At 43.6% G+C, this 15,912-nt stretch overlaps 1 protein-coding gene across 1 annotated transcript in view; it reads right to left on the reverse strand.

Moving 5' to 3' along the window:
• espl1 (extra spindle pole bodies like 1, separase) overlaps positions 1–15,912 on the reverse strand; it is a 65,335-nt gene that overhangs the window by 27,692 nt on the left and 21,731 nt on the right. Inside the window, exons 11-14 of the mRNA XM_059956188.1 lie at positions 14,896–15,030; positions 14,362–14,481; positions 7,560–7,731; positions 4,185–4,313 (exon numbers count right to left, since the gene is read on the reverse strand). Coding sequence (XP_059812171.1) covers positions 4,185–4,313; positions 7,560–7,731; positions 14,362–14,481; positions 14,896–15,030 — 556 coding nt within the window. The remainder of the gene's footprint in view (positions 1–4,184; positions 4,314–7,559; positions 7,732–14,361; positions 14,482–14,895; positions 15,031–15,912) is intronic.

Consider the following 15,912-nt stretch of genomic DNA (forward strand, 5'->3'; position numbering starts at 1 on the left):
AGCATAAATCAGGAAATAGTTGGGGCTTGTAATAAGGGAACAGCTATAATTATGGGGGATTTTAACTTTCATATTGACTGGACTAATCAAGTCGGACACGGCAGCCTTGAAGAAGAGTTTATTGAATGTATTCGGGATGGGTTCCTTGAACAATACGTTACTGAGCCGACAAGGGGACAAGCAGTCTTAGATCTGGTCCTGTGTAATGTGACAGGACTAATAAAAAATGTCCTAGTAAAAGATCCCCTTGGAATGAGTGACCATAACATGGTCGAATTCCATATTCAATTAGAGGATGAGAGGGCTGGATCTCAAACAAGCGTACTGAGCTTAAATAAAGGAGACTATGATGGTATGAGAGCGGAATGGCTTAAGATGGATTGGGAAAATAGATTAAAGGGTAGATCGGTACTTGATCAGTGGTGTATATTTAAGGAGTTATTTTACAACTATCAAGAAGAATATATTCCATTGAAGAAAAAAGGGTGTAAAAGAAAAATTAGTTATCCGTGGCTAAGTAAAGAAATAAAGCAAAGTATACGACTAAAAAGAAAGTTATATAAGGTAGCTAAATCTAGTGGGAAGATTGAAGATCGAGAAGCTTTTAAAGATCAGCAGCAAATAACAAAAAGATTGATTAAGAAGGGGAAGATAGATTATGAAAGTAAATTGGCAAAAAGCATAAAAGCAGATAGTAAGAGTTTTTATAGTTACATAAAAAGAAAAAGGGTGGCTAAAGTAAATGTTGGTCCCCGAGAAGATGAGACCGGGAAATTAATGGTAGGGGACATGGAGATGGCAGAAACGCTGAACAAATATTTTGTATCAGTTTTTACAGTAGAGGACACTCAAAATATCCCAACACTGGATTAACAGGGGGCTCTAGGGAGAGAGAAGCTAACTACGATTCAAATCACCAAGGAAATGGTACTTGATAAATTAATGGGACTGAAGGTGGATAAATCCCCTGGACCGGATGGCTTGCATCCTCGGGTCTTAAGGGAAGTGGCAGTCAGGGTTGTGGATGCATTAGCGATAATTTTTCAAAACTCGCTGGACTCGGCAATGGTCCCAGCAGATTGGAAAAATGCTAATGTAACTCCTTTATTTAAAAAGGGCAATAGACAGAAGGCTGGGAATTATAGGCCAGTTAGCCTAACATCTATGGTTGGCAAAATGTTGGAATTGATAATTAAGGAAACAGTAACAGGGCATTTGGATAAACATAGCTTAATAGGACAAAGTCAGCATGGCTTTACAAAAGGGAAGTCATGTTTGACAAATTTGTTGGAGTTCTTTGAGGACATAACATATAGGGTAGATAAAGGGGAACCAGTGGATGTGGTGTATTTGGACTTCCAAAAGGCATTTGACAAAGTGCCACACCAAAAATTATTACTTAAAGTAAAAAAAATCATGGAATTGGGGATAATATTCTGGCATGGGTGAAGGATTGGCTTTCTAACAGAAAACAGAGAGTTGGGATAAATGGTTTATTCTCAGACTGGCAGTTGGTGACTAGTGGTGTTCCGCAGGGGTCGGTGTTGGGACCCCAACTCTTTACAATCTATATTAATGATTTGGAGAAAGGGACTAAGTGCAACGTATCAAAGTTTGCTGATGACACAAAGATGGGAGGGAGTGTAATGAGTGCGGAGGACATTGAAACCCTGCAGGGGGACATAGATAGGCTGAGTGATTGGGCAGACATTTGGCAGATGAAATATAATACTGACAAGTGTGAGGTCTTGCACTTTGGCAGGAAAAATAATAGAGCAAGTTATTATCTAAATGGAGAGAAACTGGAAAGTGCTTCTGTGCAAAGGGATCTGGGGGTCCTGGTGCAGGAAACACAAAAAGTTAGTATGCAAGTGCAGCAGGTGGTCAAGAAGGCCAATGGAATGCTGGCTTTTATTGCTAGGGGGATGGAGTATAAGAACAGGGAGGTCTTACTGCAGTTGTACTGGGTATTGGTGAGACCACATCTGGAGTACTGCGTGCAGTTCTGGTGTCCATATTTAAGAAAGGACAAACTGGCTGTCGAGGCAGTGCAGAGAAGGTTCACTAGGTTAATTCCGGGGATGGGTGGGTTGATGTATGATGAGAGGTTGAGTAGATTGGGACTCTACTCATTGGAGTTCCGAAGAATGAGAGGCGATCTTATTGAAACATATAAGATTGTGAAGGGGCTTGATCGGGTGGATGCGGGGAGAATGTTCCCAATGATGGGTGAAACTAGGACTAGGGGGCATAATCTTAAAATAAGGGGATGCCGTTCCAGGACTGAGATGCGGAGAAATTTCTTCACTCAGAGGGTAGTGGGGCTGTGGAATTTACTGCCCCAGAGAGCTGTGGAAGCTACTACACTCAATAAATTCAAAACGGAGATAGACATTTTCCTGGATAAAAATGGCATTAGGAGATACGGTGAGCAAGCAGGTAAGTGGACATGAGGCTAGGTTTATATCATCCATGTGATGTCCCGGGCCAGTTTTCGATAGCCTGGATGGGTCGGAGAAGAATTTTCCAGATTTTTTCTCCTCAATTGGCAAATCGTTTTTTTTTTCCCCGGGTGATCACATGGGTTTGGGCAGGATGAATAATAAAATTAAATGGGCGGCATGGTGCCCTGTTGGTTGGCACTGTTGCCTTGTGGGATTCGGTGATAACTAGAGTTAAGATTGGATCAGCCATGATCTTGTTGAATGGCGGAGCAGGCTTGAGGGGCCGATTGGCTTACTCCTGCTCCTATCTCTTATGTTCTTATTCTGTATTCTGATATTGTTTTACTTTGTTTTACCTCAATGCACTGTGTAATGATTTGAAGCATTTCACTGTATCTCAGTACATGTGATAATAATAAACCAATACACCTGTGTAAAAATACATAACTCTAACATCCCCCCTAAACTTCCCTCCAAACACATTAAACAGATTTAAACAGATGTCCTCTGGTATTGGTCATTGCCACACTGGAAAAAAAGTCTCTGGCCATCTACTCGATCTCATCACCTTGTATATCGCTTTCAAATTACTTCTCATCCTCTTTCACTCCAGAGAGAAAAGCCCGAGATCACTCAACCTTTCCTCTCTAATCCTGGCAGCATCCTGGTAAATCTCCTCTGCACCCTCTCTAAAGCTTCCACATCCTTTCTTCCTATAATGAGGCAACCAGAACTGAACAGAATACGCCAAATGTTGTCTAACTAGAGTTTTAGAGACATATAACATTACAGCACAGAAACAGGCCCTTTAGGCCATCTAGTCCCCTGATCTTCTGCTAGTCCCATCTACCTGCACCCAAACCATATCCCCCATACCCCTCTCATCAATGTACTTATCCAAACTTCTCTTTAATATTACAATTTAATCCACATCCACTACCTCTGCTGGCAGATTACTCCACATTTGCACCACTTTGAGTGAAATTCTCCCCAAGATTACCCTTAAAATATTTCACCTTTCACCCTTAACCTACAACTTCTAGCTCTAGCCTCACCTACCCCAGGGGGAAGGGGGAGAAACCTACATTTATTCACCCTATGTATACTCCTCATAATTTTGTATACCTCTTTAAGAACTGTGATTAGCATAGCACTGTTAGAGTGTCAGCAACTTGGGTTCAATTCCCGCCACTATCTGTCAGTGGCTTGTACATTCATCCCATGACTGCATGGGCTTCATCCAGGTGCTCCCTTTTCCTCCCAAGATCCAAAGATGTTCGAATTAGTAAGTCACATGGCTGTTATTGATTGCTGCAGGCTAGTTGGGCCAGAAAGACCTGTCACCATGCTGTACTTGTAAATGATAAAATCAAATCTCCACTCATTCTCATACACTCCAGGGAATAAAGTCCTAACCTATTCAACCTTGCCCTGTAACTCTGTCCTCAAGTCCTGGCAGCATCCTTGTAAATTTTCTCTGCACTCTTTCAATCTTATTGATATCTTTCCTATAGGTAGGTGACCAGAACTGTACACAATACTCCAAATTAGGCGCCACCAACGTCTTACACAACTTCAACATATTTCAACAAAAGCTGCAATGTTACTTCATGCCTCTTAATCCCCCAACTAATGAAGGGCTACACACCATATGCCTTCTTAACCACCTTATCAATGGCAAATCTGCAGGATCTGTGGGTCTAGAAACCGAGATCCAGAAATTGGGGAAATGGAAGTTACCTGAGTTCGGAGGGGAAGTCAGTTCAGGGTGGGTGTTCCCAAATGTCAGCACGCCAGGGCAGAGAAGCATCACGATCCCACACAGCATCTTGTGGGAGTCTGTCAGGGCAGCTTCTGCTGAACTCCAACCTAAAGTTGAGGGGAGGGGGGGAGGAAGGGGCAGTGGGGAGTGGGGGAGAGGGGAGAGGGGGAAACATAAAATAGAAGAGAACAGCATTAGACAGGCCATTAGGCCCATGATGTGCCAATCTCAATGCAAATTTGATTGACCTCCTCCTGTGTATCATATATAGCCCTCCATTCCCTTGTATTCATGTGGGGCTGCAGAGGGATGCAGACTTAACCGATTCCATCACAGGCACAACACTCCTCACCATCAAAGGCGATGCCTCAAGAAGATGGCATCTGTCGCTAAGGACCTCACCATCCAGGACATGCCCTCTTCTTGTTACTACCATTGGGGAGGAGGTATAGGAACCTAAAGACCCACACAACAATTTAGGTTTCTTTAGGATGCTTTCTCTCCACCATCAGATTTCTAAATAGTCCATGAACACTGTCTTGCTATTTTACACTCCAGGAGAATTGGTAAAAAAATTTACGAAGACTTGAGGACCTGAGTTTTTGGGAGGATGCTGGGCAGGCTGAGTCCTTATTCTGTAGAACATTGGAGATTCGGGGGTGGGGGGGGGTGACTAAACATGAGGTGTTACACTTTGGGAGGTCAAATATAAAGGGATAATACAGTTAATAGCAGGAACAATATTAATATGGAGGGATCTTGGGGTCCTAGTCCACAGCTCCCTACAAATGGTCGCAAAGGTCAAAAAGGTAGTAAAAATATGACATGCTTGCCTTTATCAGTTAAGGTACTAAGTTCAAGAGTCGCGAAGTTATGACACAGATTAATAAAACTGGTCAGGCTGCATCTGGAGTACTGCATTCATTTCTGGTTGCCCCATTACAGGAAGGGTGTAGGGCAGTGATTCCCAATGGGGACGGTTACGTATCCTAAGGGGGCATTAGAATAAATAGAAGTCGTCGGCGGGGGAGGAGGTGACTGTAAGCAGCACCCTAACTTGAGGCATAAGACTTGTTTATGTTAATTTTTAAATTTTAATTGAGGTCCACTAATGATGGATAAATATGTATGGCGCAATCCCCGAGTCTGGAGGCAGTGAAGCCTTGAATTCTAATCCTGCTAAGAAACAGAACTACAGGAAGGGCATCAATGCAATGTTATATACCAGGGGCATGGTTTTATTATGTTCCCATCAGATCGTGACACCCCATGTGTCTTATTTATAATGAAGCCATGAAACCATCAAGATTGCAGGAACACTTCCATAAAAGACTTCCTGAAAAGGCAACTTATGGTATTACTCAGTTCCAGAAGGTGAAAGAAGTATTTAAAAAGTATCCCAAATTCGAGTCATTTGCCAAGCAAAAAACGACCTTGATAGTGGTCTCATTGCTATCATTTTGGAAATGTTATAAGCAGCAAAGTATGGAAAATCTCATACAATTAGTGAAAGATTAATAATGCCTCCTGTATCAGAAGAACTCAACACTGTTCTCAAAATGGATACCAGTATTTTAAGATCAATTCCTCCGAGTAATAACTCTGTAGCTTGTTGTATTGACAAAATGAGTGAAGTCATTGAGTATCAACTATGCAGAGCTACAAAAAGCAGAATTTGGGATACAATTGGATGATTCAACTGTGTGAGACAACGAGGTATTGCTAATGGCATATGTACAGTTTATCAAAAACGGAAAAGCTTATGAAGAAATTCTCTTTTGTAAAAAGTTGAAAACAAATATCAACAGAGAATCAATCTGCGATGAGCTCAAAATGTATATTGAGGATAAAAGTATTCTGATTAGGAGCATGATTTCTTGTGCAACAGATGGAACACCATATATGACAGGTCGCCATGCTGGTTAGTGACATTTATGAAAAAAAGAAATTCCAAGTCTGTTTGCAATGCATTGTGTAATTCATTGTTAACATCTCGCAGCCAAAAACCTCAGCCAGTGACTTTTTTCAAGCACAACTCTTGTAATATCTGCTATCAACAAAATTAAAGCTCATCCATTCAATAGCAGAATATTTTGCCAGTTTTGCCAAGATAACAAGAGTTTGAATGCTTGCTTCTTCACACTGAAGTGCATTGGCTGTCAAAAGGCTGCTGCTTAAAATGCTTCTTTGAGCAAAAGTTCAACCACAGTGTCAAAAAGATCAAAGTCGACAAAGCTTGGAAAATAAGATTTAACTTCTAAGCGAAGATGTGGCATACCTAGCCAGTCTGCATGACAAAATGAACATTCTATATATGAAACTACAGGGTGAGAATTTCAATTTAATCCAGACAAGAAGTGCAGAGTCCACTTTTACAAAAAATTGGAAATATATAAGCAAAACATTGGGAGATGAGTGTTCTCACAGTTTCCCTGCATAGAAAGTATGGCACTCTCTTTCACAGATGGTGATTTGCAAGAGTACTGCTTACACCTGCAATCACTGAAGTATTCTCAGAATCGATTCAAGGATTAACCCAGTTCTTTGCGAAGTGGAAGAACAGGAAGAGAGCTTGCAAGAAGAAACTACTGAAATTCAGAATGAAAAAGCAGAAATGCTTTTTAAAAATGTCAGCTTTAGTGGAATGTGACTACACTGTCATACAAAGTTACCTGGTCTTTGAGAAGAGCCAAAGTCCCTTTCATTGCATTTCTATCCTGATACCTTGTTGAAAGAGGCTTCAGTACAGTGAACCACATACTCTCAAAAACACAGAAACTGCTTGGATATTGTTACGTGTGGGGACTCAAGGCTTTAGCTATCACGATGAACCAGATATTTCAACTCTTGCTGAAGACCATCAAGCTCAAGAGTCACATTGATATCGAAGCTGCTGTACACCGCACAGGTACAAATAAAAAACTGGAGCAGAATCATATGGTACACATGTTTTTACACTATAAGGGTGCTGGAAAGTATATTGTGCCTAAGAGAGGCGTTGGAAAGCATGAAAGTGCTTTAGGGGGAGCTGGGCAAAATAAGGTTGGGAAACACTGGTGTAGAGGCTTTGGAGAGGGTGCAGAAGAGGTTTAACAGGAGGCTGTCTAGATTAGAGGATATGAGCTATAAGGAGAGGTTGGACAAATTTGCCTTGTTTTCTCTGGAGCGGCAGAGACTGAAGGGAAACCTGATAGAAGTTTATAAAATAATGAGAGGTGCACAGCTTGTTTTTCTATTCAATTTAGTGTTGAACAAATTAAGCTAATTACACTTAATCTTGCTGATCCATATCCCTTCATGATATGTGAGAAAATGGGGCACCCAGCCCAAGCTAGAATGCTTCAGTGACCTACCTTGTTCTTGGAGCTTTCCACGCAGCTGGGCAGGGAGGATAGAAGCAGGCAGGCTGAGATAGGAAGCCGTCAGCTGTTGGGCCTTGGCCTTCAGCAGGTACCATACCTTGGAGGGCGTCTGGAGCAAAGGAGACCGCAAGACCTCCAGCAACAGGGTCAACCCCTCAGCAACCTACGGGGGAACATAAACAAGGGGTTAGACAGACTTCTGCCCAAGATCACAGAGAGCCATGGACACACCACCACAGAAACCAGCCTACCACCCCATTCACTCTGTCTACGCTTCCCGTTGCCTGCTAAAAGCAACCAGCATAATCAAAGATTCCACCCACCCACATTCTCTCTTTATCGCCCCCACTACCCTTCCCCCAAATCGGGCAGAAGGTACAAAAGCTTGAAACCACGTACAACCAGGCTCAAGGACAGTTTCTACCCACTGTCATCAGACTTGACTTTTGAACGGTGCCCTACTATGTTACGGTTGACTCTTAACCTAACTGTCTACCTTGTCATGGTCCTTGCACCTTATTGCACTTTCTGTCTGTAACACTTTAGTCTGCATTCTATTGTTGCTTTGCCTCTGAATTACAATGTTCTGATGTGGGGAAATTATCTGTATGGACGGCATGCAAACCAAATGCTTTCCACTGTACCTCGCTACATACAACAATAATAAACCAATTTACCAATTTGAGACCTTCTTCAAATTGATCAGAATGAAACACAAAATGCAGGAGCTGGGCAGGTCAAGCATTGTCTGTGGAGGGTGAGGGATGGTCAATTATCCAATACTGATATAAATTATGGGGCAAAGGCAAGTAGGTGGAGTTGAGTCCACAGCCAGATCAGTGCCATCTGTGCTGACAGATAGAACAGAGCACATTACAGGCCCTGCAGAACATGATGTTATGCTGACCTTTTAACCTACTCCAAGATCAATCTGACCTTACCCTTCCATTTAGCCTTCATTTTACTATCATCCATGTGCCTGAATCTCTTAAATGCCCTTAATGTACCTGGCTCGACCATCGCCCCTCACCGTGTGTAAAAAAAATTACATCTAATACCAACCTAGACTTTCTGCTAATCACCTTAAATGATGTCCTCTTGTATTGGCCATTTTGGAAAAGGTGCTGGCTTTCTACTCAATTTTTGTCTCTTAGAATCTTATATAATTCTATCAAGTCATCTGTCATCATCCTTTGCTCAACCTATCCTCATAAGACACGCTCTCCAATCCAGTCAACATCCTGGTCCCTCTGCTCCCTCTCTAAAGCTTCCACATCCTTCCGGTAACAGGGGACCAGAACTGAACATAACACTCAAAGTGTGCTCTAATCAGACTTTTACAGAGCTACATTACCTCACTGCTACTTAACTCAATCCGACTAATGAAGGCCAACACCTTAACAACCTATCAACTTGTGCAGCAACTTTGAAGGATCTGTAGGCAAAATACCCCAAGATCCTCTGTTCCTCAACACTGTTAAGAATCCTCCCATTAACCCTATATTCTGTCTTCAAATTCGATCATCCAAAGTGAATCACTTCACATTTTTCCAGATTGAACTCCATCTGCCATTTCTCAGCCCTGCTCTGCACCCTGTCAATGTCCTGTTGTAGCCTAAGACCTAAATAGACTGGCCATAGTTCTAATGATGGTTTTATCATGGCTTTTGATCGTCTAGACCAGGGGTCGGCAACCTGCGGCTCTGGAGCCGCATGTGGCTCTTTCATCTCTGTGCTGCGGCTCCCTGTGGCTTTGGAAAATAAATGATGAGTATTTAATTAAAATGTATTTTATGTTAGTTTGTTAGTTTTTGAAATGTAATTCTAAATTTGAAGATTGTGTTGATCTTGTACAATCTAATTAAAACGTGTTTTTGTCGCTATTAATATACGTCACCACTGCCAATGCCTGACACCCGCCAGTGCACGAATTCTTTAATTTTTCGATCCAAGGTAGGCTAACTATGGAGAATTCTAAAAAAAGAAAAGTGACTGAAGAAAACAGAACGTTAAATGATACGTGGGCAGATTCATTTGCTTTCACTGCTGACGAAACTGGTTTACCGGTATGCTTAATATGCAATGAGAAACTAGCAAACAACAAAAAGTCAAATGTCGCAAGACATTTCCAGAATAAACACGCAGCCTTTGCTCAAAAATATCCGGATGGAGATGAGAGAAAAAAAGCCGTTTCGGAACTGATGCAGAAGGTTGATCTGAGCAAAAATCATTTCAAGAAGTGGATGAAGTCTGAAAAATCAACTACATATGCCAGTTTTGTTGCCGCTCAGGAAATAGTCAGGCACAGGAAGCAGTTTACAAATGGTGAATATATAAAACAATCTTTCATTAAGATTTCAGAACATCTATTCACGGACTTTAAAAACAAGAGTGAAATTGTGCAGAAAATCAGGGATATGCCCCTCTCTGCAAAGACTGTCAAAGACAGAACCATGAAAATGGCAGAAGACATCACAAGACAGCAAATTAAAGACATCAATTCAGCTGTGGCCCCCTCGATTGCCTGTGACGAGTCTAAAGACAAAGGTGATATTGAACAAATAGCGCTGTTCTGCCGGTATGTAAACTCTGCCGGGCCACAGGAAGAAATGATTGAGTTGATACCTCTAAAAGGCCAAACACGGGGGGAGGACATCTGTGAGGCTGCCTTGAATTGTTTAAGAGCCAAAGGAATAAAGACCACCCATCTGGTGTCAGTAGCTACTGATGGGGGCACCGAATATGACGGGAACGCACAAGGGATTTGTGGCTTTCCTGGACAGAAGTCGCTGGACAGAAAGCTGCTGACTTTTCACTGCATCTTGCACCAAGAGGCACTGTGCGCTCAAACATTTCCTCCGGAATGCACAGAAGTAATGGATGTTGTCATTCGGATTGTCAATAAAATAATGGCAAAAATTTAAATCACCGGCAATTCCGTTTGTTACTGGACGAGCTGGAAAGCGCATATTCTGATCTCCTGCTGCACAACAAAGTCCGGTGGTTGCCCAGAGGGGAGATGCTGAAACGCTTTGTCGCGTGTCTGGAAGAAGTGAAAACTTTCCTGGGCAGCAAAGGGCTCACCTTTCCTGAGCTGGAACAACCAGACTGACTGGAAAAGCTACACTTCATGGTGGACATGACAGCACACCCGAACACGCTGAACACAGCTCTTCAGGGGAAAGGACGCACAGCCCTGCACATGTTGGAGGATGTTTTGGCATTCGAGCGCAAGTTGACAGTGCTTGCCAGAGATTTACAGAAAGGCACATTGTCTCACTTCCCCAATTTGAGAGAGTTCAAACAAGCTCACGACATGATAAATTTGGAGTATTTACATTCTGCAATCATCACAATGCAAACATCATTTGGGAGACGCTTCTGTGAGTTCAGAGAGGAAAAAAAAACACATTATCCTTCCCAGTCACTCCCCTAAGCATCGATCCATCCCTACTAAATACGACTGCATTGGCAGGAGTGAGTCAACCTGATCTTGAAATGGAACTGGCCGACCTAGCGGACAAAGACATATGGGTGTCCAAGTTTAGGCGCTTGACGGCAGACCTTGAAGATGTTACCCGTCAGAAGGCCACTCTTGCTAAGAATCACAAATGGAGTGATATTGAAAACCTCCCCAAACCGGACAAACGTGTTCGAAACATGGAATGCTATCCCCGACATTCATGTAAAAATTAAAAAGTATGCGCTTGGAGTCCTGTCGATCTTTGGATCCACATATGATTGTGAGCAGGTGTTCTCCAACATGAACTTTATTAAAAACAAACATCGCGCACGCCTCACAGATGACGGCTTGCGATCCTGTGTAAAGATGAAGGTGATGTCATACAGCCTTGATGTGCAGACGCTGTGCGCTGAGGTCCAGAGGAGAAATCCCATTAACCAAGTATGATAAATATTTTAATTGCCTATTATTTTACGTATATTCATATTTTTTCATTGTTCAGTGAAATAGCCCTTTTATTTTTCAGGTTGACAGCTGGCTGACGTTATTTTTGGTTTGCCTCTGGCGGACAATTTAAGTTCGGCATTTTTCATAAATACAAGAATGACTCAGATAGACATTGAGTACTTTACTTAAAAGTAACCTTCAACCCAACGTCTTTTTTTCGGAGTTCAAAATGTTTTTGTTGCATGCAGAAATGTATGTACAATGTCCTGTGTATGTTACTCAGAATGGCCTCTTTGGTTTGTTACAAGTAGGAATGCTTCTTTGTCGGATAAGTGTTTCTCTCACCGTTGTTTCACTTTAGAATGGCCGATATGGTAATTGTATTCATTTGTTAATCAATGGGGAATGTTACTGTGTCTTGTGATGCTGGGAATTTGGGGGAGGGTTTTTTTCGCGGGTTTTTTTGGTGGAAGGGAGAGGCCGAAGAAGACGCTGAGGAAGGTGGACGTGTGCTGGACTGCTCGTAAGACCACTGGGGTGGTCCCAGGTGCGACGGCAGGATGGGTCGATTGGTTCGTTGATTGAGCTCCAACGAGTGCACTAAACAGACTGAACTTTGATAAGTTGGCGCCTTTTGTTTTTTTCCTTGTATATATATATATTGTATTGCCTACTATTTTTTTAATTTTAGTAAACTCTTTAAAGTGTATTTCATAACGGTATTTGTTGTGGGTTTGATACTGTTGGCGGGCGCGAGGCATTAACTCGATTCTCACAGCACCTGCGTGTACGGGAGGTGGGTTGGAGAGTGGCTGGATCTCCTTTTTCCCCTAGACATATACCAGCCTGTGGGTAAGGGTTACATGTAGTTTCGTTTTCTCTGCAGGAGTTCATCGATTTCATAAATGCAACACATTATAGTTTGTTTATAGATAGCATAAAGGCAAAAAAAAACGTTATTTCATTTTAAATGTCAAACGGGTTTTGTGGCTCCCAGTGTTTTCTTTTCTGTGGGAAAGGGGTCCAAATGGCTCTTTCAGTAGTAAAGGTTGCCGACCCCTGGTCTAGACAGAACTTATACAAAATGTTGATGAGACTGCACTTGGAATAGCATGTGCAGTTCTGGTCACCAGACCATGGGAAGGATGAGGCAGATGAGATTCACAAGGACCTTACTCTTACAAATTTCTATAGTTGTACTGAGTGCATCTCAGAAAGCCCCAATGCACAGGATCACAAGAGGCTGCAGAGGGTTGTCCACTCGGATATCTCCATTCACAGGTATAGCCCTCCCTCACCATCGAGGACATCTTCAAGAGATGGCGCCTCAAGGCAGCATCTATCACTGAGGACCCTCATGTTAGTAACAAGAAGAGGGCATGTCCGGATCATGACAACTCTTCCCAATAAGTCCATCAGGGAGGAGGACCAGGAGCCTAAAGACTCACATTCAATGTTTCAGGAACAGTTTCTTCCCTTCCACCATCCAGATTTTTGAATGGTCTATGAACCCACAAACACTATTTATTCCTTTCTTTTTGCACTATTTATTTTGCAAATTACTGTAATGTCATATCTTTAAACTATACTGCCAGGAGACAACATTTATGTAATCTAAGTCAGTGATAAAAGATCTGATTCTGAGTTTGTTACTGGGACTGGAGGGCTTGAATTATTCAAGGAGAGACTGGACAGGCTGGGACTGCTTTTCCTGGAGTGAAGGAGACTGGGGCAGGTAACCCTATAAACATTTATAAAACCTAGAGGGGCATAGATAAGTTGGATTTTCCGATTGCAGGGGAGTCAACAATTCTAAGGCACAGGTTTAAGTTGAGAATGCAAAGATTTAAAGGGGCATGTTTTGCAGAAGGTATATGGAATGAGCTGCCAGAGGAGACAACAGAGGTGGGTAAAATTTGGACAGGGTATAACAGAAAGGCTCAGAGAGCCAAAAATCTCAAGAGTATCTTTCCTGGGCTCAGCATATTGATGCAATCATAAAGAAGGCACTTCTCATTGTGAGTTTGAGGACTCCCACTTATTTGCAAGAGTCTGTGGTGAGGACGCCACAGACTCTTGCAAATTTCTACAGATGTACCATTGAGAACATTCTGACTGGTTACATCACAGCCTGGTATGGAGGCTCCAATGCACAAGATTGAGAGAAGTTGCAGAGTGTTGTAAACTCAGCCAGCTCCATCACAGGCACAACCCTCCACACCACCAAGGACATCTTCAAGAGGCAGTGCCTCAAGAAAATGGTATCCATCATTAGGGACCTGAACCATCCAGGACATGCCCTCCTCCTGTTACTGCCACAGAACAAGGGGCGCATGGGCCTGAAGACCACACTCAACAATTCAAAACAGCTTCTTCCCATCTGCCATAAGATGCTTGAACAGTCCGTGAACCAGGGATCACTACCTCACTATTCCTCTTTAGTGCTATTTATCGTTTGTAACTTATATCTGCTACGTGTGCAAATGAGACTGGCTCAGATGGACATCTTGGTCATCATGATCATTGGGCTGGAGTACCTGTTTCAGTGGTTCAATGGGTACAGCCTTTGTCTTCCAGCTACAGGACCTCTGGCACTGCCTGTGGGAGTTTGCACACTCTCCGTGACTCTGTGGTTTATCCCTGAGTGCTCCGGTCAGGGTACGTCCCACAACCCAATGATGAATGGAGTTGGTAAGTTAATTACCTTTCCGTTTGTGGGTGTACAATGTGGAGGAGGGGTTAGATCTGCAGGAATGTCAGAGGAATAGAAAGGAATCGATGTAAACGGTTAGGTAAAGGTCCTGTTCCCCTGTCGTGTCACTCTTCCAATCTGAAATACATGGCCTGTAAACATCTTCCCTGACGGACAGCGCAGCCACATACCTGCTGGGTGGCGTAGAGCTGCTGACTGCGCAGGATAGAATAGGTGGACATCACCAGTGGGTAGTCACTTTTAGCAGGATCCGAACTCTTCAGGAGGAGCTCGGCTTCATCCAAACAGGTCTGGGGATAGAGATCGGGGGTGGGGAGCAAGGGAGAGAGCACAGATGATAACGAGGCTGCTTCACAACATAGTCTCACCACCCTAACCAATGGCAGAAGACACCCACCCACCCAGCAACTCCCCCTCCTTCAACCCTGCAGACAGCTGGACATCGAGTTTGCCTGCCATATCTGCCATGCCCTCCCACTGGTGCTTCAGCACCCTCCCCACCCAGCCAAGGACTCATTGGTCCCACCTCTCCCATTCTGCCGTGTCACCCCTCCATCCCAACCTGTCTATTGCCAGCACCCTTCTCCACCCCCATACTAATCCATTTATGTTCCTCCATTCCCCACATTCCAGATCCCTGGTGTCCACAGACCCACACCAGGCTCCCAGTCATACTCCCTTCCCACCCTTGCCCCAGCACCTACCCCTGCCAGCTGGGCATCTTCCAGCTGCAACAGAATCTCGGCCACATGTAGCAGGACATTGGTGACAGAGAGGGGCTCTGAGTGTGGATCCAGCAGGCATAGGCTCAACCCGTAGCTCTCCATCGCCTGGAAGGGCTTGGGGAAATAGAGAAGGGAGAGTCAGGAGACACACCAACACGCCTGTTGTCCTCACACACCTCACCTCCCTCCCCGCCATCTCACCCGCACCCTCAGCCTCTCGCCACTCCCCTCCTTCACCTCACCCATCCTCTCACATCCCATTCTTCCCCTCCCTACCTCCTCCCCACCTCACACCCATCCCTTCTCCCCCTTCTTCTACCCCAACTTCCCCTTCATTCATCCACCTCACACCCTTGTCACCTCTCAACCAGCCATCCCTCCTCTCAGCCTCCCCGACAACCCTCCTACCCCACATTCACTTCCCTCCTCAACCACCCGACACCCTCTTCCGTTGTTGTATCATAGAACACTACAGAACAGAAACCAGCCCTACTGCCCATCTAGTCTGTGTCAATTATTCTGTCTAGTTACATCAACACACACCCAGACCATAGCCCACCATTGCATCCTATCCATGCACCTATCCAAATTTCTCTTAATGTTGAAATCAAACCCACACCCACCACTTCTACAGGCAACTCGTTTCACTCTCACCATCCTCTGAGTAAAGACATGTTCCCTCAGGTTCCCCTTAAGCATTTCACCTTTCACCCTTAACCCATGACCTCTAGTTCTAGCCTCATCCAACCTCTGTGGAAAAAGCCTGCTTATATTTAGCCTGTCTATACCCCTCATAATTTTGTAGAACTCAATAAGATCCCCCCTCAATCTCCTGCACTCCAAGGAATAAAGTTCTAACCTATTCAATCTTTCCCTATAACTCAGGTCCTCAAGTCCCGGCAACATCCTTGTAAATTTTCTCAGCACCCTTTCAAACTTATTTCCATCTTTCCTGTAGCTAGGGACCAAAACTGCACACAATACTCCAAATCAGGG

Source organism: Hypanus sabinus, chromosome X1 (genome assembly GCF_030144855.1).
Source record: "Hypanus sabinus isolate sHypSab1 chromosome X1, sHypSab1.hap1, whole genome shotgun sequence".
Taxonomy (NCBI): Eukaryota; Metazoa; Chordata; class Chondrichthyes; order Myliobatiformes; family Dasyatidae; genus Hypanus; species Hypanus sabinus.